The following is a 22,779-nucleotide window of genomic DNA, read 5'->3' on the forward strand; positions in this document are numbered from 1 at the left end:
CATCAAGATAAACAGCTTCTGCACTGCAAAGGAAACAACCAACAAAACTAAAAGGCAATCGACGGAATGGGAAAAGATATTTGCAAATGACATCGGACAAAGGGCTAGTATCCAAAATCTATAAAGAACTCACCAAACTCCACACCCAAAAAACAAATAATCCAGTGAAGAAATGGTCAGAAGACATAAATAGACACTTCTCTAAAGAAGACATCTGGATGGCCAACAGGCACATGAAAAGATGCTCAACGTCACTCATCATCAGGGAAATACAAATCAAAACCACACTGAGATATCACCTCATGCCGGTCAGAGTGGCTAAAATGAACAAATCAGGAGACTATAGATGCTGGAGAGGATGTGGAGAAATGGGAACCCTCTTGCACTGTTGGTGGGAATGCAAATTGGTGTAGCCACTCTGGAAAACAGTGTGGAGGTTCCTCAAAAAATTAAAAATAGATCTAACCTATGACTCAGCAATAACACTGCTAGGAATTTACCCAAGGGATACAGGAGTGCTGATGCATAGGGGCACTTGCACCCCAGTGTTTACAGCAGCACTTTCAACAATAGCCAAATTATGGAAACGGCCTAAATGTCTATCAACTGATTAATGGATAAAGAAATTGTGGTTTATATATACAATGGAATACTACTTGGCAATGAGAAAGAATGAAATCTGGCCTTTTGTAGCAATGTGGATGGAACTGGAGAGTGTTATGCTAAGTGAAATAAGTCAGGCAGAGAAAGACAGATACCATATGTTTTCACTCACATGTGGATCCTGAGAAACTCAACAGAAGACGGGGGGGAGGAGAAGGGGGGAAAAATTACAGAGAGGGAAGGAGGCAAACCATAAGAGACTCTTAAATACTGAAAATAAACTGAGGGTTGATGGGGGGTGGGGAGGAGGGGAAAGTGGGTGATGGGCATTGAGGAGGGCACATGTTGGGATGAGCACTGGGTGTTGTAGTGAAACCGTTTTGACAATAAATTTCATATTAATAAAATACACAAGATTTCAAAGATTTAGAATGGAAAAATAAAAAAAACCCATAGAATATTTTCCATTATAGTAGCAAGGCTGTTATATAAATATAATACATGGCATCTTAGTATTTCATTATCCTTACCCATATTTTTAGAAAAGTGTTATATATGACTTAATCATTATCTTACAGTTCACTCACTTTCCTGAGACACAGCTCTCAGAAAAATGTACCTCTTTTAAAAAAACAATTGTCTTGTGGTAAATACTAAAACCTTTGTGTAAAGTGCATGAGAGGTTAATGATCTACCAGACAAATATAGAACAGATATCCTTTTTGGCTTTTTCAGAGCCACAGGCTTTTCTGCCTTTTGTGTTCACTTCCTGTCAAGTTTGGCATTTCAAAAGAAGCTTAAAAATTTGTTTGTAAGTTTGTTATCAAATTGGAACTCTAAAAATATAAGCCATTCATTATAACTATATTGCTATGTAAAACAGGCTTTCATTTAAAGTTTGGAAAAATAATAAAAAAAGAAATACTTTAAGTTTTTTCTTATGCAAAAGTTGTGTAACTGAAGGAAGAAATCCACTAATGTTTGGTGACTAAAGAAAAGTAGTACCACAGAATCCATTTTAATGAGTCAGCTATATTTAACAACAATTAAAGGATACTTAACTTTCTTGGGACTTATTAAAAGTAAAACAATAACTAATAACTAGTACTTCTATGATCTCTATATAATAAGTACCCCTTCAGAGCAGTACTATTCAGAAGATATGATGTATTTAATATAGGAAAATAGAAATAAACTATTTAGGGTATCCTAAATAGTCTTTAAGCAGGCATATTTGTAAAAATGTTATCAGTAAATACTATGCATAACTCTTTCAGTCATGATGACAAAGTAACAAATAGGACTTGTCTTCAACAACTCCAAAATTGAACTACATAAATGAAACAATTGTTTTCTGACACTGAACAATAGGCAGCAAAGGACAGTAATCCCAGAGAGAAAGAAAACAAATGGTAAGCCTGACCGCTGCCTCAGTTTACTGCATGGAGAGAATTCCCAGGCTACAACACAAGGAGAAGACATTGAAATAAATCCCAAAGGTCCCTCTCACAGAACTGAAGGATTCAGTTCTGAGTCAGAACTGAGAATTCAAGGAAGCCAAAGTAGCTAAAATTAGATGGGCACAATACCAGAGAAGGGAGAGTTACATAGAAAGGAAAGAGGTGCAAAGAGAGAGCTCCAGAGATCTGCAGAAGGTTAGTCTCAAGTCTTCTTCAGAGGAGAACCCGTCAGTGTGTATAAACTACTGAAGCCAAAGAAAAAGCCATTGGGAAAAGCAGAACCATTCCCGAAGCTGACACAGGTCCAGGAAGAATTCTGATTTCTACCACCCAAAGTGGAAAACCCTATTTAATACATGGAACATGAGGTAGAGTACTCAGAAGGGTGTTACAGATTAGTCATAAAGACTGCTCTGGCTTTGTCTAAAAACAACAATAACAAAAGCCTTGAAAAGGGTCAAATTATTTTCAAGAAACTAAACTGTGTACCAAAACACAATTCAAGCACAGTGAAAGGAGTATGAAAGTATCTAGGACTCCATAAGGTAAAGCTCACAAAGTCTGGTACCTGATAAGAAATTACAAAGCAGACAAAGAAAAGCAGGGAAATATTAAAAAGGAGAAGTATCAGTCAATAGAAACTGACCTAAAATACAGAGATGCTAGAATATGTAGGCAGGGACTTTAAAACAGTTATTATAACTATATTCTACATGATCAAGAAAGTCAAAGAAAGCCCAAACATGTTTTTCTCCATTAAAGAGAGTTTAGAAGACGTAAAAAAAGATTCAAATAAAACCTCAAGATGATAAATACAGTGTCTAAGATTAAAAGTGCAATAGATGGAATAGCAATTAGACATTCAGAAGAAAAAATTAATGAACTTGAAGATATAGCTATAGAAACTATCTAACATGAACAACAAAACACCTGGGGGAAAAAACAAACAAACAAAAACAAGAACAAAATAGAAGATCAGTGAGCTGTGAGACAACTTCAAGTCACCTAATATATTTATGACTGGAATCCCTGAAGGGAGGGGTGGGAGGAGTCAACTAAAATATTTTAAGATAATAATAGATAAAAATTTCCAAATTTGATGAAACCTATAAAGTCCACATATCCAACAACTTTAAGCAAGTGAAACATGAAGAAAATGAAACCAAAGCACACACAGGCCTACCTTAAGAAACAAGAAAAAGCTCAAATAAACTATCTAAACTTATACCTAAATGAACTAGAAAAAGAAGAACAAAGCCCAAGATGAGTAGAAGAAAGTAAATAACAAGAACAGACATAAATGACATAGACATTAAAAAAAAAAAAAATCAAATGAAACCAAAAGCTGGTTCTTTGAAAAGATAAACAAAATTAATAAGCCTTTAGCCAGACTCATCAATAAAAATAAAGACCTAAATAAATAAAATCAGAAATGAAAGAGAAGTATCAACTTATACCATATAAATAAAATGGATTATAAGAGACTATTATGAAAAATTGTATGCCAACAAATTAGACAACCTAAAAGAAATGGATAAATTCCTAGAAACATATAATCTCCCAAAATTGAATCAGGAAGATATAAAAAATCTGAATAGATCAATTACTAGTAATTAAATTGAATCAATCAAAAAACTGCCAAAAATAGAAGTCCAGGAACCAGAATATTCACAGGTGAATTCCACCAAACATTTAAAGAAGAATTAATACCTATTCTTCTCAAGCTATTCCAAAAGACAGAAGAGGAAGGAAAGCCTCCAAACGCATTCTCTGAGTCTGCTGATACCCTGATACCAAAACCAGACAAAGACTACAAGAAAACTACAGGCCAATATCCCTCATGAACATATATGCAAAAATCCTCAACAAAATGTTAGCAAACCACATTCAACAATACACCGAAAGGTTATTCACCACAATCAAGTGGGCTATATCCACAGATGCAAGGACAGTCCAACATTTGTAAATCGATCAACAGGATACGCCACATTAATAAAACAAGGATAAAAACCATGTGATCATCTCAGTACATGCATAAAAGCATCTGACAAAATTCAACATTCATTCATGATAAAAACTCTCAACAAAATGGGTTTAGAGCTAACACATCTCAACACAATAAAGGACATATATGAAAAACCCACAGATAGCATAACTCAATGCTGAAAAACAGAGTTTTTCCTCTAATATCAGGAACAAGACAGGAATGTCTACTCTCACCACTTCTACTCAACTTAGACCTGGAAGTCCTACCCATAAAATCAGATACAAAAAAGAAATAAGAGGCATCCATATTGGTAAAGAAGTTAAACTGTCACTATCTGCAGATGATAAATATACAAAATCCTAAAAAGCTCCACTAAAAAACTATCAGAATAAATGAATTCAGTGAAGTTGCAAAATACAAAATTAATTCCAAGAAATTGGAAGCACTTCTGTTAACACTGATAACAACGTAGCAGAGAGAGAAACTTAAGAAAACAATTCCATTTAAAATTATACCAAAAAGAATACCTCAGAATAAAGTTAACCAAGGAGGTGAAAGATCTGTATCTGAAAATTATAAACACTGATGAAAGAAACTGAAGATTGCACAAATGAATGGAAAGATATTCCATGCTCATGGACTAGAACAACGAATACTGGTAAAATGTCTGTGTTACCCAAAGCAATCTAGATTCACTGCAATTCCTATCAAAAATATCAACAGCATTCTTCATGAAACTAGAATAATACCTAAATTTGAATGGCCAAAGCAATCTCGAGAAAGAACAAAATTGGGAGTACCACAACCCCAGATTTCAAGATATACTACAAAGCTGTAATAACAAGAGTATGGTACTAGCACAAAAACAGACACATGGATCAATGGAACAGAACAGAGAACCCAGAAATAAAACCACATTTATATGGTCAATTAATTTAGGACAAGGCAAGAATACAGAATAGGAAAAAGATAGTCTCTTCAATAAATGGTGCTATGAAAACTGGACAGTTACAAGCAAAAGAATGAAATTGGACCACTTTCCCATACCATACACAAAAATAAACTCAAAATTAATTAAAGACCTAAATATAAGACTTGAAACCATAAAACTCTGAGAAGAAAATAAAGGCAGTAATTTCTCTGATACTGGCCATTGCAACATTTTTGTGGCTATGTTTCCTAAGGCAAGGAAAACAAAAGCCAAAATAAACTGTTATGACTACATGAAAATAAAAAGTTTCTGCATAGGGAAGAAAATCATCATCAATACAAAAGGGCAGGCTGGTAAACGGGAGAAGATATGTGCAAATGACATACTCAAGGAGTTAATATTCAAAATACATAAATATTCAAAATACATTAATATTCAAAATACATACAACTCAACACTAAAAAAAAATATGAATCAAAAATGGGTAGATGATTTGAATAGACATTTTTCCAAAGAAGACATAGAGCCAACAGATACATGAAAACATGCTCAACCAGTATTCATCAGGGAAATGCAAATCAAAACTACAATGAGCTATCACCTTACACCTGTCAGAATGACGATTTGAAAAGACAATAGTTGACCAGTGGCCTTATGGATAAGATAAACAGTCAATCAACTCATATCTTATATGCTATATACATTATATACCATATTCTTACAATAAAGCAAGCTAGAAAAAATGTTATTAGGAAAATTATACAGAAAGGAAAATACAGTATCTATAATAGTGTACTGTATTTACAGAAAAACATCTGGGTATAAGTGGACCCATTCATTTCAAAGTCTTCTGTTCAAGAGTCAATTCAACTGTACACATTGCCTATAAGACATCTACTTTAAGTATAAAGACACAAATAGGTTAAAAGTAAAAGGATGGGATAAATAGGCCAAGCTTGTATTAATGAAAAGAAAGCTGGAGTGGTTTTACTAATATCAGACAAAGCAGTTTTCAGAGCAAAGAATATTACCAGCGATAAAAGGGGTCATTTCATAATAATTAAGGTGTAGATTCATCAAGAAGACATTATAATTCTAATTGTTTATGCACCTAAATTCTATATGTAAGACAATAAACTAGGTTTTGTTAAAGAGATTATTTAAAAATTAAGACAGGGGCTTTTAATTTTTAGGAACTCTCTAACCCTCTGCCTCTCCTAGAACCTCTTATCTCAAGGTCACTTCCTTCAAGTATTGAAGACTTTGGTCCCCAGTCCACACTCGTCCTAACACATGTCCTGGGTGACTTCACTGTTCACTCAGCCTCTTGGTTCCTTGACCACCTCATTTCCAATGGTGTTCATGTGCATTCCAACTCATTTATGGATTCCTAAGGTTATTTCTTAGAATACAGTAAACTATGCAGAAATGTTCTAGCTCTGGAATATGAAGTTGAAATCTCTTTCTATTAAATTTCATTAAAAGAGGTTTCTTAAAACCTCCACTTTCTCCATCAGCCTCCTATCTCTTCTATGCAACTGAAACTACTAAACTTACCACTTTAATCACTCTGACCAACTTCCTCACTTTATTTGTCCCATTATCAGTCTACCACATCTGTGTTGGCAAACCCTAATATCCTGGGTCAATCTAGCTGTTGGTCTTTTCTAATCCTACATCTAGTTGCTAGGTGGTGCTGGAAAAAATCATGCCACCACAAAGAGTTGGGGTGGCACTACAAATTTAAAATTTCTACCTTCAGAAGATGGGGGCGTAGGAGGATGCTGGGCTCACCGCGCGTCCTGCTGATCACTTAGATTCCACCTACACCTGCCTAAATAACCCAGAAAAACGCCAGAGGATTAGCAGAATGGGGTCGCCAGAGCCAAGCGCAGACGAGAGGCCCACGGAAGAGGGTAGGAAGGGCGGCGAGGCGGTGCGCGCTCCACAGACCGGCGGGAGGGAGCCGGGGCGGAGGGGCGGCGCACCGGCCAAGCAGAGCCCCCGAGTCTGGCTTGCAAAAGCGGAGGGGCCAGGCGGACTGTGTTCCGACAGCAAGCGCAACTTAGGGTCTGGGAGGACATAAGTTAGCAGCTCTGCTCGGAAAGCGGGAAGGCTGGAGGACAAAGGGAGGGAGAGCTGCTGAGCCCCCGGAGAACAGAGCTCAATTTGGCAGGGAACAAAGGCGCTCGCCAGCGCCATTTCCCCCGCCCATCCCCCAGCCAAAATCCCAAAGGGAACCAGTTCCAGCCAGGGAACTTGCTCGCTCCGCGCAAACACCCAACTCTGTGCTTCTGCGGAGCCAAACTTCCGGCAGCAGATCTGACTCCCTCCCGCTGCCACAGGGCCCCTCCTGAAGTGGATCACCTAAGGAGAAGCGATCTAAGCCTGCCCCTCCTGCCCCTATGCACCTTGCCTACCCACCCCAACTAATACGCCAGATCCCCAGCATCACAAGCCTGGCAGTGTGCAAGTAGCCCAGACGGGCCACGCCACCCCACAGTGAATCCCGCCCCTAGGAGAGGGGAAGAGAAGGCACACACCAGTCTGACTGTGGCCCCAGCGGTGGGTTGGGGGAGACATCAGGTCTGACTGCAGCCCCGCCCACCAACTCCAGTTATACGCCACAGCACAGGGGAAGTGCCCTGCAGGTCCTCACCACGCCAGGGACTATCCAAAATGACCAAGCGGAAGAATTCCCCTCAGAAGAATCTCCAGGAAATAACAACAGCTAATGAGCTGATCAAAAAGGATTTAAATAATATAACAGAAAGTGAATTTAGAATAATAGTCATAAAATTAATCGCTGGGCTTGAAAACAGTATACAGGACAGCAGAGAATCTCTTGCTACAGAGATCAAGGGCCTAAGGAACAGTCACGAGGAGCTGAAAAACGCTTTAAATGAAATGCAAAACAAAATGGAAACCACCACGGCTCAGATTGAAGAGGCAGAGGAGAGAATAGGTGAACTAGAAGATAAAGTTATGGAAAAAGAGGAAGCTGAGAAAAAGAGAGATAAAAAAATCCAGGAGTATGAGGGGAAAATTAGAGAACTAAGTGATACACTAAAAAGAAATAATATACGCATAATTGGTATCCCAGAGGAGGAAGAGAGAGGGAAAGGTGCTGAAGGGGTACTTGAAGAAATTATAGCTGAGAACTTCCCTGAACTGGGGAAGGAAAAAGGCATTGAAATCCAAGAGGCACAGAGAACTCCCTTCAGACGTAACTTGAATCGATCTTCTGCACGACATATCATAGTGAAACTGGCAAAATACAAGGATAAAGAGAAAATTCTGAAAGCAGCAAGGGGTAAACGTGCCCTCACATATAAAGGGAGACCTATAAGACTCGTGACTGATCTCTCTTTTGAAACTTGGCAGGCCAGAAAGAATTGGCACGAGATTTTCAGGGTGCTAGACAGAAAAAATATGCAGCCAAGAATCCTTTATCCAGCAAGTCTGTCATTTAGAATAGAAGGAGAGATAAAGGTCTTCCCAAACAAACAAAAACTGAAGGAATTTGTCACCACTAAACCAGCCCTACAAGAGATCCTAAGGGGGACCCTGTGAGACAAAGTCCCAGAGGCATCACTACAAGCATAAAACATACAGACATCACAATGACTCTAAACCCGTATCTTTCTATAATAACACTGAATGTAAATGGTTTAAATGCGCCAACCAAAAGATATAGGGTATCAGAATGGATAAAAAAACAAGACCCATCTATTTGCTGTCTACAAGAGACTCATTTTAGACCTGAGGACACCTTTAGATTGAGAGTGAGGGGATGGAGAACTATTTATCATGCGACTGGAAGCCAAAAGAAAGCTGGAGTAGCCATATTTATATCAGACAAACTAGACTTTAAATTAAAGGCTGTAACAAGAGATGAAGAAGGACATTATATAATAGTTACAGGGTCTATCCATCAGGAAGAGCTAACAATTATAAATGTCTATGCACCGAATACCGGAGCCCCCAAATATATAAAACAATTACTCATAAACATAAGCAACCTTATTGAGAAGAATGGGGTAATTGCAGGGGACTTTAACACCCCACTTACAGAAATGGATAGATCATCTAGACACACGGTCAATAAAGAAACAAGGGCCCTGAATGAGACACTGGATCAGATGGACTTGACAGATATATTTAGAACTCTGCATCCCAAAGCAACAGAATATACTTTCTTCTCGAGTGCACATGGAACATTCTCCAAGATAGGTCATATACTGGGTCACAAAACAGCCCTTCATAAGTTTACAAGAATTGAAATTATACCATGCATACTTTCAGACCACAATGCTATGAAGCTTGAAATCAACCACAGGAGAAAGTCTGGAAAACCTCCAAAAGCATGGAGGTTAAAGAACACCCTACTAACGAATGAGTGGGTCAACCAGGCAATTAGAGAAGAAATTAAAAAATATATGGAAACAAACGAAAATGAAAATACAACAATCCAAACGCTTTGGGACGCAGCAAAGGCAGTCCTGACAGGAAAATACATTGCAATCCAGGCCTATCTCAAGAAACAAGAAAAATCCCAAATACAAAATCTAACAGCACACCTAAAGGAACTAGAAGCAGAACAGCAAAGGCAGCCTAAGCCCAGCAGAAGAAGAGAAATAATAAAGATCAGAGCAGAAATAAACAATATAGAATCTAAAAAAAACTGTAGAGCAGATCAACGAAACCAAGAGTTGGTTTTTTGAAAAAATAAACAAAATTGACAAACCTCTAGCCAGGCTTCTCAAAAAGAAAAGGGAGGTGACCCAAATAGATAAAATCATGAATGAAAATGGAATTATTACAACCAATCCCTCAGAGATACAAACAATTATCAGGGAATACTATGAAAAATTATATGCCAACAAATTGGACAACCTGGAAGAAATGGACAAATTCCTGAACACCCACACGCTTCCAAAACTCAATCAGGAGGAAATAGAAAGCTTGAACAGACCCATAACCAGCGAAGAAATTGAATCGGTTATCAAAAATCTCCCAACAAATAAGAGTCCAGGACCAGATGGCTTCCCAGGGGAGTTCTACCAGACATTTAAAGCAGAGATAATACCTATCCTTCTCAAGCTATTCCAAGAAATAGAAAGGGAAGGAAAACTTCCAGACTCATTCTATGAAGCCAGTATTACTTTGATTCCTAAACCAGACAGAGACCCAGTAAAAAAAGAGAACTACAGGCCAATATCCCTGATGAATATGGATGCAAAAGTTCTCAATAAGATACTAGCAAATCGAATTCAACGGCATATAAAAAGAATTATTCACCATGATCAAGTGGGATTCATTCCTGGGATGCAGGGCTGGTTCAACATTCGCAAATCAATCAACGTGATACATCACATTAACAAAAAAAAAAGAGAAGAACCATATGATCCTGTCAATCGATGCAGAAAAGGCCTTCGACAAAATCCAGCACCCTTTCTTAATAAAAACCCTTGAGAAAGTCGGGATAGAAGGAACATACTTAAAGATCATAAAAGCCATTTATGAAAAGCCCACAGCTAACATCATCCTCAACGGGGAAAAACTGAGAGCTTTTTCCCTGAGATCAGGAACACGACAGGGATGCCCACTCTCACCGCTGTTGTTTAACATAGTGCTGGAAGTTCTAGCATCAGCAATCAGACAACAAAAGGAAATCAAAGGCATCAAAATTGGCAAAGATGAAGTCAAGCTTTCGCTTTTTGCAGATGACATGATATTATACATGGAAAATCCGATAGACTCCACCAAAAGTCTGCTAGAACTGATCCATGAATTCAGCAAAGTTGCAGGATACAAAATCAATGTACAGAAATCAGTTGCATTCTTATACACTAACAATGAAGCAACAGAAAGATAAATGAAAAAACTGATCCCATTCACAATTGCACCAAGAAGCATAAAATACCTAGGAATAAATCTAACCAAAGATGTAAAGGATCTGTATGCTGAAAACTATAGAAAGCTTATGAAGGTAACTGAAGAAGATTTAAAGAAGTGGAAAGACATTCCCTGCTCATGGATTGGAAAAATAAATATTGTCAAAATGTCAATACTACCCAAAGCTATCTACACATTCAATGCAATCCCAATCAAAATTGCACCAGCATTCTTCTCGAAACTAGAACAAGCAATCCTAAAATTCATATGGAACCACAAAAGGCCCCGAATAGCCAAAGGAATTTTGAAGAAGACCACCAAAGCAGGAGGCATCACAATCCCAGACTTTAGCCTCTACTACAAAGCTGTCATCATCAAGACAGCATGGTATTGGCACAAAAACAGACACATAGACCAATGGAATAGAATAGAAACCCCAGAACTAGACCCACAAACGTATGGCCAGCTCATCTTTGACAAAGCAGGAAAGAACATCCAATGGAAAAAAGACAGTCTCTTTAACAAATGGTGCTGGGAGAACTGGACAGCAACATGCAGAAGGTTGAAACTAGACCACTTTCTCACACCATTCACAAAAATAAACTCAAAATGGATAAAGGACCTGAATGTGAGACAGGAAACCATCAAAACCTTAGAGGAGAAAGCAGGAAAAGACCTCTCTGACCTCAGCCGTAGCAATCTCTTACTCGACACATCCCCAAAGGCAAGGGAATTAAAAGCAAAAGTGAATTACTGGGACCTTATGAAGATAAAAAGCTTCTGCACAGCAAAGGAAACAACCAACAAAACTAAAAGGCAACCAACGGAATGGGAAAAGATATTTGCAAATGACATATCGGACAAAGGGCTAGTATCCAAAATCTATAAAGAGCTCACCAAACTCCACACCCGAAAAACAAATAACCCAGTGAAGAAATGGGCAGAAAACATGAATAGACACTTCTCTAAAGAAGACATCCGGATGGCCAACAGGCACATGAAAAGATGTTCAGCGTCGCTCCTTATCAGGGAAATACAAATCAAAACCACACTCAGGTATCACCTCACGCCAGTCAGAGTGGCCAAAATGAACAAATCAGGAGCCTATAGATGCTGGAGAGGATGTGGAGAAACGGGAACCCTCTTGCACTGTTGGTGGGAATGCAAATTGGTGCAGCCGCTCTGGAAAGCAGTGTGGAGGTTCCTCAGAAAATTAAAAATAGACCTACCCTATGACCCAGCAATAGCACTGGTAGGAATTTATCCAAGGGATACAGGAGTACTGATGCATAGGGCCACTTGTACCCCAATGTTCATAGCAGCACTCTCAACAATAGCCAAATTATAGAAAGAGCCTAAATGTCCATCAACTGATGAATGGATAAAGAAATTGTGGTTTATATACACAATGGAGTACTACGTGGCAATGAGAAAAAATGAAATATGGCCTTTTGTAGCAACATGGATGGAACTGGAGAGTGTGATGCTAAGTGAAATAAGCCATACAGAGAAAGACAGATACCATATGGTTTCACTCTTAGGTGGATCCTGAGAAACTCAACAGAAACCCATGGAGGAGGGGAAGGAAAAAAAAAAAAAAAAAGAGGTTAGAGTGGGAGACAGCCAAAGCATAACAGACTGTTAAAAACTGAGAACTGAGGGTTGATGGGGGGTGGGAGGGAGCGGGGGGTGGGTGATGGGGATTGAGGAGGGCACCTTTTGGGATGAGCACTGGGTGTTGTATGGAAACCAATTTGTCAATAAATTTCATATAAAAAAATAAATAAGTAAACATTAAAAAATAAAATAAAATAATAAAATAAAATTCACCTAAAAAAATAAAATAAAAAATAAAATTTCTACCTTCAAAATTTCCTTCAGTGCTGCTAGGTAATCCTCTTATCTTTCATCACTCAGTTCTATTATTCTCCTCAGCAACAATTTCAAATTGTATGCACTCTCCTCAAACTTCTGACTATACTACTTTGCACTCCCTACTACCCTCTATCAACTCATCCTCAGCAAACTACTCAGCTCTATTTTATATATAAAAATAAAGCCATCAAATGGAAACTTCTTCATTTTCTGCCATGGCACCCACATACCAACCTTACTGGTAACTGCTTCCGTTCTTTACATTTTGCCACACGATATGTGCCATCCCACCTTGCTTCCCTTTTAATTTTTTTTTAGTATTTATTTTTGAGAGAGAGGGAGACAGAGAGAGAGAGAGAGAGAGAGCGCGAGCGAGCATGAGTGGGGGAGAGGCAGAGAGAGAGAGGGAGACACAGAATCTGAAGCAGGTTTCAGGCTCTGAGCTTCCGGCACAGAGCCTGACATGGGGCTTGAACCCATGAACCATGAGATCATGACCTGAGCTGAAGTCAGATGCTTAACTGACTGAGCCACCCAGATGTCCACCCTGCCTCTCTTCAAACAAGACATGACACCTATTCAAGGGAGCCCCTTGAATCTGGACAGGACCTGTGATTCCTCTCACCAACAGAATACAGCTTTCAGCTATAGTTCTTTCAGAAGCTTCTTGGAAGCCAGCTGCTATGTAAGACAAATGACTACCCTAAAACCAAAATGCTGTGAGATGCCACCTGGAGTAGGGAAAATAGAAGGGAGGAAAGGAAAGGTGACCATGTATGAGGGGCAGCCAGGCGCCAGACTTGTGAGTTAAGAAGCACCGTGGAAGTGGATCTTGCCCCTAATACCACACCGTCAGGAACAAACTGCCCAGTCAAACTCTTTAAATCCCTGACCCACAGAATCATGAGCAAAATAAAACGGGTGTTTTAACCCACTAATGTGTCATCCAGCAACTTCAGAACACTCCTAGTGACTCTATTCCATCAACATTTAATCCTACCTTTCCCATCTTGAAAAATAATCTTCCCTCCACCTCACACACTTGGCAGCTGTATCTTTATTTCCCTTCACAGACAAGACTCTCATAAAAGTTATCTACAATCACTGTCTCCACTTAATCTCTCATTCACATCTCTTCAAAATTCCACTGCAACCTACTCCTGCCTCTACCACTTCTATTAACAGTCCTTGCTACCATCACCAGTGGCCTTGTTGCCCAAACGAATGAATACTTTTCAGTTCTTACTGGCTGCTCCTATAGTATCTGAAACAGCAACCACTGACTCAGACCCTGTAATGTCTTTCTCTTTATGACACCACTTCTGATTTTCCTCTTATCTCTCTAGCTGTTCTATTTCAATCTCTTCTGTAGGCTTCTCTTTTCTGTCTAGCTCTTAAATGTCAGAGAGCCTCAGGATTCTATCTTTAGCCACCTTCTCTTCTTAGACAGCAGTTTTGCGTTCTATGGTTTCAATTACCCAGTCAACTGCAGCATAGAAGCAGAAGATTCTCCTTGTAGGGTACGATCGGACAGTCAGTAGGAGCCTAAATTCACCTCACTTCATTTCATCACATAGGCATTTTATCATCTCACATCATCACAAGAATAAGGGTGACTATAATACAATAAAATACTTTGAGACAGACCACACAAATTTTAGAGTATATTGTTACAACTGTTCTATTTTATTTTTCTTGTTGTTAATCTCTTACTATGCCTACTAATAATAAATTAACTTTATCACAGGTATATATGTATAGGAAAAACAGTACATAATACTATTCATGGTTTCAGACATCCACTGGGGGTCTTGGAACACATCCTCTGTGGATAAGAAGGAACTATTGTACTACATTCTCTCTTTAGGTGATCTTATCCATTCTCCAAACTTTAGTTACTCGGTAAAAACATACAGATTAACAGCTTCAGAGCCAGAGAGACTTGCGTTCAAACCACAGCTCTGCATTTAACTTGTGTGGTCTAGGACAAGTTATTGAAGTTCTCTAAGCATTAATTTATTCATTTAGAATACTACATCAAAAATCATCACAAAAATTAAATATTAAAAACTACTCACAGGGCATCTGGGTGGCTCAGTTGGTTGAGTGTCGAATTCTTGGTTTAGGCTCAAGTCATGATCACACAGTTCGTGGGTTTGAGCCCGTGTCTGGCTCTGCACCATCAGTGTGGAGCCTGCTTGGGATTCTCTCTCTTTGCCCCTCCCCCTCACATGCCTGTGCGCACGTGCTCTCTCTCAAAACATAAACATTAAAAAAATAAAAGAACTACTCATCACAGTGCCTAGCACAAGATGAACTGTCAATAAAGGGTAGAAACTGTTGTTATTATATATGTGTCAGCAGCTCTCAGGTTCATATTCCTAGCTTAGATTTCTTTCCTAAGCTCCAGACATACATAACCAACTGCTACTGGACACATCTACTTGAATGACCTACAATCACTTCAAACTCAACATAATCAAATGAAATTCATCTTTCTAAGGAAATTTCATCCAATCCCAGGTATCTTAGTGAAAGACACTACCTACATTTCATCATTAGTTGACCCCTCTCTATCCTTCACTCCCACTTATTAAATTGCACATGCATAATATGATGTCAGATACTGTTTTGAGTGCTTTATATACAGTAACACAATTAACATGAGACATGCGCAGGTAATAAGATATAAAGTTTATAAGTGACTAATAAGTAGTATAAATAGACACTGTAAGGCTGTAAAGGAGGAAGAATGACTACAGACTAGGATGATCATGAAAAACAAAGTGGAAGTAGAACTAAAACTCCGGTAAATAAAAAGGCAGAGGAAAGTATTTTAAATTGGGCCTATGAAGTGAATAAAGACTCAGGGATAGGCAGAAACAAACATGGTTGTGTGAGTTATAGTAAAAGAAAAGTCTGAATGGAGAAGAGAATACAAGGGAGACATTCTCAAACACTTTGGACTCATAACACTTTTACATTCTTAAAATTACTCAGGATTATTCAAGACCCAAAAAACTTTGTTCATGTGGACTTTATCTCTCAATATTTACTGTATTAGTAATTTTTAAGTATAATTAAGTTTAATTTAAAACAGAAAATTTCTAAGAATGTGATTTAAAGAACCAAAATTAACCACTGTATGTTAATATATGTTAAATAATGTTAATATTTTATAAACTCATTATATGTTAAGCATAAATAGCCATATTTTTCAAAAAAAATTAGTGAGCACACTGACACTGTTTTATAATCTTGTAAATCTCTGGTTTCCTAGAAGAGACCTGAATTCTCATAACTGTCTCTATATCTACTTTGTTGCACTAACAACAAGGTACTGGTTGCTTGCAAAAGAAAACCTGGCCTCACACAATAGGTAGTTGGAAAAAGGAGTGTTTTAATAGAGTTTTCAGATAATAATGGATATATTTCTTTGATACTACCCTAAAACTTGGCAAGCTATAGTTCCTTAAAGGTTAATTGCAATATGGAATTGGGAACAACATCAATAAACAAAAATAAACTTTTCATATTCTGAGACCTTAAAATCTGTTGGTCTGGGGCACCTAGGTGGTTCAGTTAGTTAAGTGTCCGACTCTTGGTTTTGGCTAAGGTCATGATCTAACAGTTGGTGAGATCGAGCCCCAAGTCAGGCTCCATGCTCACAGCATGGAACCTGCTTGGGATTTTCTACCTCTCTCTCTGCCCTTCACTGAATTATGGAGATCTTAGAAATGTTGACAAATCTCCTTATACGATATCAAGTCACATTTATTAATGTACCACTGATTTCATCAGAAGTCTTTGAATGCTTAGAGTGGATACAAGCTTAACAAAATTCTCATTTTCACTTGAAAACTCAAAATTCACCATTGGCAATATTTATTGTCAGTTGTTTTGAACCATGTGTGCGTGAAAATGGAGATTCAATAATATTAATACTTCTTACTGGTTCATCAATGACATTCTTAAATAAAACTGTTCTGTTCTGTATTTTAATTGAGAGTTTGTGGTGGTGAAGAATACAATGACTACTCGCCAGTTGGATGCTGATCTAATACCTACAAAGGTGCCAACACTCTTACGTCACTGATATAAATGTCAACAGAGTAAAAAACAGAAGTAACATCTGAATAGCAACATAAAAATACTTCTTATCTTGCAGATTCCCTAAAATGGTTTGAGGGACACCAGGGAGTGTAAGACCATACTCTGAACTGCTGATACAAGAAAAAAGGAGACAAAGCTTCCAAAAGAGAACCTTGAGGGATCAAAGAGTTGACCTAAATAAAGTTCCCATTTTAAAAACTTGCATCCGGGGTGCCTGGGTGACTCAGTTGAGCATCTGACTTCAGCTCAGGTCATGATCTCGCGGTTCATGAGTTCAAGCCCCGCGTCAGTCTCTGGTGCTGACAGCTCAGAGCCTGGAGCCTGCTTCAGATTCTGTGTCCCCCTTTCTCTCTGCCCCACCCCTGCTTGTGCTCTGTCTCTGTCTTTCAAAAATGCATAAACATTAAAAAAAAATTTAAAAACCTCCACCTGATTCCTTTGACCCTCTTCACATGCTGGGTAATTTTCAAGTTGTATCCTGGATGTCATAAATGTTAAGTTGTAAAGATTCTGGATTCCGTTGTTTTTCCCTCAAATGAGTACTATTTTCTTTTGTTTTTAAGCAGACAATTATTTTTGCTGAACTTGAACTATAAACTGTTTATTTGGGCATTAGCACCTGTCTCACTTCAGATCCTTTGTCTTTCATTAAGCTGCTTTGAATCTATTACACTGCAATAACTTAGGTCTCAGACAGAGATGTGAGTAGACAGAATCTGGGCACTCTTTCTCTGGCTCTTTCCTTTGCAAAATCTGTGCATTCCATTCAGTAGCCAAGGTTTCCCCAGCTTCAGTTTTCTAGTTTCCCTGGCCTGAAAGCCTGCAGTTTTCCCACTGGTACCCCCCCGCCCCACCCCATCCTATTATAACTTCTCACCTAAAAAGCTTCCTTCCCAGCTCAGGGGTCCCCTTCACGCTAAAGAGTCTGTCTACTCTTCCTGTCCAGGGGTTTCAGGCAGTTGCTTTTGGATTACATAGAGGTTTTATAGCTTTTTTGAGGGGAGTCATATGGTAGTCTCTTCCTCCATCATTACCAGATATACAGATCCCTCACAGAAGGTTTTTGTTTAGTTAGCATTATGAGATTTGGTTTTTTATGTTTATTTATTTCTTCTGAGAGAGAGAAAAAAAGGGAAGGGGAGGGAGGGAGGGAGGGAGAGAGAGAGAGAGAGAGAGAGAGAGAGAGAGAATGAATATCCCAACCAGGCTCCACACTCAGCATGGAGCCCAACATAGGGCTCGATTGCATGACCATGAGATCATGACCTGAGCTGAAATCAAAAGTCAGAACTTAACAGACTGAGTCACCCAGGCACCCTGAAATTTGCATCTTAAAATGATTTCTCTAGTTGCTGTCAGAGAAATAGTCTTAAGGAAGTTAGAGATGCAAGGAGATCAACAGAAAGAGTCCACAATATCCCCAGAAAGAAAGACCACTTAGAAAATAAAATACCCAATGTACTTTGGTTTATAAAGATTTTATTGAGAGAAATCTGATGAATTTTGAATACACTAAAAGAAAGATATCCAAATCTCACCTCATCATCTACTGGCATTATAAACTGCTTAAGTGATTTAAAAGGCTTAAACATCTGGAAGTCATTTAATCTAACTCTTAGGTATGGTTTGTTCTAAATTGCCTCTAATTTCTTTAAATTTGCATAGAACAAAAGTTCACTAAGTTTTCCAATAGACTTTTTAGCATTTTATACTTATATATTACCTGTTAAACTCTCTGGTATCGAAACAAAGAAAGGTGTGCTTTTCCCTTATTCTATTCTTGATTTATTAAATCTCAAGATTGTGTAGCAAAGATGCTAAGACTTTTCCCCATGCAACCATTAAAAATCCAATGATGTTCTTTCCTTCATTAAATTATTGGAAGGAAAAGTAAGTAGTACCTCACATGATGTTTCCCTGGGTAAACAACATTGTTTGAATCTACGGTTTAATGAAAAAATTGTATTGTGATACAGAATCAAAAAATTATTGGGGCGCCTGGGTGGCGCAGTCGGTTAAGCGTCCGACTTCAGCCAGGTCACGATCTCGCGGTCCGTGAGTTCGAGCCCCGCGTCAGGCTCTGGGCTGATGACTCAGAGCCTGGAGCCTGTTTCCGATTCTGTGTCTCCCTCTCTCTCTGCCCCTCCCCTGTTCATGCTCTGTCTCTCTCTGTCCCAAAAATAAATAAACATTGAAAAAAAAAAATTATTAAAGTTTTCTCTCTTGATCTGGGTGTTGGCAACATGGGTGTGTTCAATTTGTGAAAAATTCATCAAACTATAAACTTGTTATATATACTTTTCTGCATATATATTATACTTCAATTTAAAAAAAAAACAATCTGCAAAAGCTGAGATATATCTATGGTATGTACCTTCTCTAAAATGTCAATTATTCTCATGGGAAAAATTCACAGTATTCTATTTGTGTAGTGTGACTTATCTTCACAGTTACCCTATTCCCTTATCAAAAAGGTAAACATTTTAGAAGTAAAATATGTGACATATTAAATATTAAATATTTGACATATTAAAAATATATGACAATAAAAATCATCTATAACTTCATCCCCTAGCAATACCAACTGCATTTAGAATTTAAATTTAGAGGCTTATGACCTCCATATCATTGTATTAATATATGATACCCTTTTCTAGGCTTTGGGCATGTCACTTTTTCTCCAAAATTTCTCAAAAATAAAGGAACATTGTTTAGAACCCTAGACCACCAGTAACTGAACTAAACAGGCTTGAACACAAGCAATTTATAAGCAGTAAATGTCTACTACTTCCTCCATAAGTTTCAGAGCCCATGTCTTTTCTGTATCTTCACAATGTCTACCCCAATGCAAGGCATGTTGCAGACGTGTACGGATGGAAAAAAAAAAAAAACTAATTCTTTAAAAGAAATGACAACAGTCACTTTCATATGATACAGTAATGTTTTGATTTCAATGTCTAGAAGAAGAGGGCATATCAATCTCTGAAAAGTACTCTTTATTAATTTCTTTACCTATTTATTCATTTTTGCCATTCTCATTTAATCCCCCAGAAATCCCCTAGATTTCTCCTAACTACGCCGGATCTTATAAAGTGGAAGCTCCTGTATAATGGGGTTACTAAATTCAACTATAGCAATGCAACAGCTTTCTATCTACTTGGCTTACTTCTCTCCTGTTCTATCTACTCTGTCCCTACAGCAATGCAAGAAAACACTAAGACATAAGTTATCTCTTAGCCATTAAACTTTTAAAATATCAAAAAATTTAAACTAAGGCTTACATGTATAGATTAGAATTCTAGTGTAACTAAAGTCAAAGTCTTCATTGCCATTTCTACATACTAGCATAAATAAAAAGTTACATGCTTAGCATGGAACAAACTTTCAAAAGAAACAAACCCCATATTAATCTACAAATCTGGTGAGTCACAAAGTATTACCTAGCTATGGAGATTTAAAAAGCATAACACAGAAGAAATTCAAATAAGTATCTTACTATTGCCATCTTTATGAAACAAAAGCCTTATCAATAGCTTATATGCTATAAATAAAATACCTAGAGAATATGATTTGTGCTCCTACAATGCTATAAACAATAACTGTAATCAAACAATATTATAGGGCTTTGGACTATCTTTAATGATAGAACAAAAAAAAAAATCCAAATAAATTCAACCAGAAAACTATACTTTTAAATCATTTAAATAGCATAATCTTAATTTTTACCTTTTTTTATAATTTAAGAGCATTTAAATTTTCAAATATGCCATCTTAAATATACTGCTCAAATACTTTATTCTGCTTTGCTTTAAAGTACCATGTTTTAATTAAAGCTATTCCTAAATAAATCAATGTAGCGGATGGTCTAGGGAGCCCAAGTAAAAGAGAAAACTCCATGCTAATATTCCACTTGATTCTTGGGATATACACTGAATTACAGTGTTCATTAAACTGCATTTGCTCTTGAGGTAAATTTTAACAAATAGTTCTAACAGATAACTGTTATCAATTTGCATATTAATATTTTTAATTGTTTTAGCTAGTTACTTACAGAGAGCCATGCAAGGGATTCCATGATTCGATGTTCACATCGCTCTAAATGTTTTATCATTTCTCTGGTCAAGTTGGCTTCTGCTTTGATAAAACTTTCAATCACTTTGTAAAAATCAAAGGCTTTTAAATTAAGTACATTCAGAATCCATGGGAAGGACAAATCTGTTCCAGTATCAAGATTCTGAGATGTACTTCCTAAAAATGAAAGAAAAAGTGTAACTTAGGTATGAAATGTTAAGCCTTGAATTATGTATTTTTAGCTTGGAAGGTTTTATCAAACAAAAACTTAAAACACAGCAGAAAAGCTACACAAAAATTTCTATTTAGAACAGATTTGTTTTTCATTTTGTTTAATTTATTTTAAGTAGCCTCCATGCCCAACATGGGGCTTGATTTCACAACCATGAAATTGAGAGCTGTGTGCTGTACAGATTGAGCCAGTCAGGTGCTCCGAGAGCAAAACTTTTATTGTGGAGTCCAAGGACCCAAAAGAAATAGGCTTCTAAATTTTGAGTGTATGTCCACACGTTTTTCCTAAATAGAGGGCTTATGCTTCTATCAGATTTTCAAAGATTTAAATACCCTACCCTTATATCAGGAACAAGTATAATATCTAACCAGCAATGCATTAGCATATCCATTTTAACAACCTCAATAATCCCTGATGTTGGGATTCTTTAAAATTTTGCTAATTTGGTTAGAAAACAGCAACTCTTTTAAATGTGCATTTTCTGGTTATTAATGAGGATTCAGTTTTCCACATATGTTTAGCAGTTTTAAGTTTCTCTTTTATTGTGTATTTGTATCCTAGGTAAATTTTCTTTTGTTTTCACAAACAAGACTTCTTAATATCTACAATATTATTTGCAAAACAATACATGTCTAAAATTGTATCGTTTAAAAAACACCATCAGTGGCTTCTGTTCTATTTATCTGGTGAACCATAGCTCCAATCTTTGGCCTCATTGCCATAAAGCCTATAGCAGTGTTTCCGTATAGGGAAATGCTACTTTTGTACTCCTTGGAAATTCACAATCTCCTGTCTTGAAAGAGATTTCAAAGGTTCATTTCCTAGATACAGGATAGCCCAGAGTAAGAGCCTAATGAAATACTATTCCCAAGATGACCTGAAATAATTAAGATAATAACACATTTAAATGATTTATGGTGACTACTTATATTCTTCAGTATATACTGATCTAACATATGCATATCATCCCCTTAACTCCACTCCCCCCAAAAAAACACACCACACCTTAGGTAAGTTTTTTAAACTTTAAACTGAACTAAAATGTTTATTGACTAAAATTTAACTTACTGCTATATGTAGCCATTACAACCTCAAGAGCGCATGCCAACAAAGACATATGAAAGATGTTGTCATTCAGGAGTTTACTAAAGAAAAGAAAAAGAATGATTTTGAAACATTTACTTTTATAAAAAGAAGAAATTGTTTTATTAAAACTAAAGAATTTACCTAAAATTTTGAATGGATAATCGTTCTTCTTCCTAAAACAGATACAAAAAATGTTTAGTTAATGTCTTTTTTATGTCAGCATTAAATTTTCTTTCCATTATGTTCTTTTTAACTTACTGATTTAAGCATAGATTCCATTACTCGGTAATATAATCGGACTCCAAGTTTGTATCTCTAGAAAGAAAAAAAATTAGATTCCACTACTTTAAAAATCATAATTATTAATTTTAAAGAAGTTTTCTCTTGAAACATATTTCTGATACTTCTTAGGAAACTGAATACCAAGAGACCACAAAAACTAGCTTGTCTAAAACTTAAGACTTCAGTATAAAATGTTTAAATTCCCAATAAATTATCAAGAGGGAAGGTCCAGTACTTGGTT

The 22,779-nt window shown here is 37.2% G+C and overlaps 1 protein-coding gene across 1 annotated transcript in view; it reads right to left on the reverse strand.

Annotated features, from left to right (window-relative positions):
- The window catches only part of RB1 (RB transcriptional corepressor 1), a 180,128-nt gene that overhangs the window by 74,562 nt on the left and 82,787 nt on the right, over positions 1-22,779 (reverse strand). Inside the window, exons 14-17 of the mRNA XM_043578450.1 lie at positions 22,515-22,571; positions 22,398-22,429; positions 22,239-22,315; positions 20,919-21,115 (exon numbers count right to left, since the gene is read on the reverse strand). Coding sequence (XP_043434385.1) covers positions 20,919-21,115; positions 22,239-22,315; positions 22,398-22,429; positions 22,515-22,571 — 363 coding nt within the window. The remainder of the gene's footprint in view (positions 1-20,918; positions 21,116-22,238; positions 22,316-22,397; positions 22,430-22,514; positions 22,572-22,779) is intronic.

Source organism: Prionailurus bengalensis, chromosome A1, assembly GCF_016509475.1.
Source record: "Prionailurus bengalensis isolate Pbe53 chromosome A1, Fcat_Pben_1.1_paternal_pri, whole genome shotgun sequence".
NCBI lineage: Eukaryota > Metazoa > Chordata > Mammalia > Carnivora > Felidae > Prionailurus > Prionailurus bengalensis.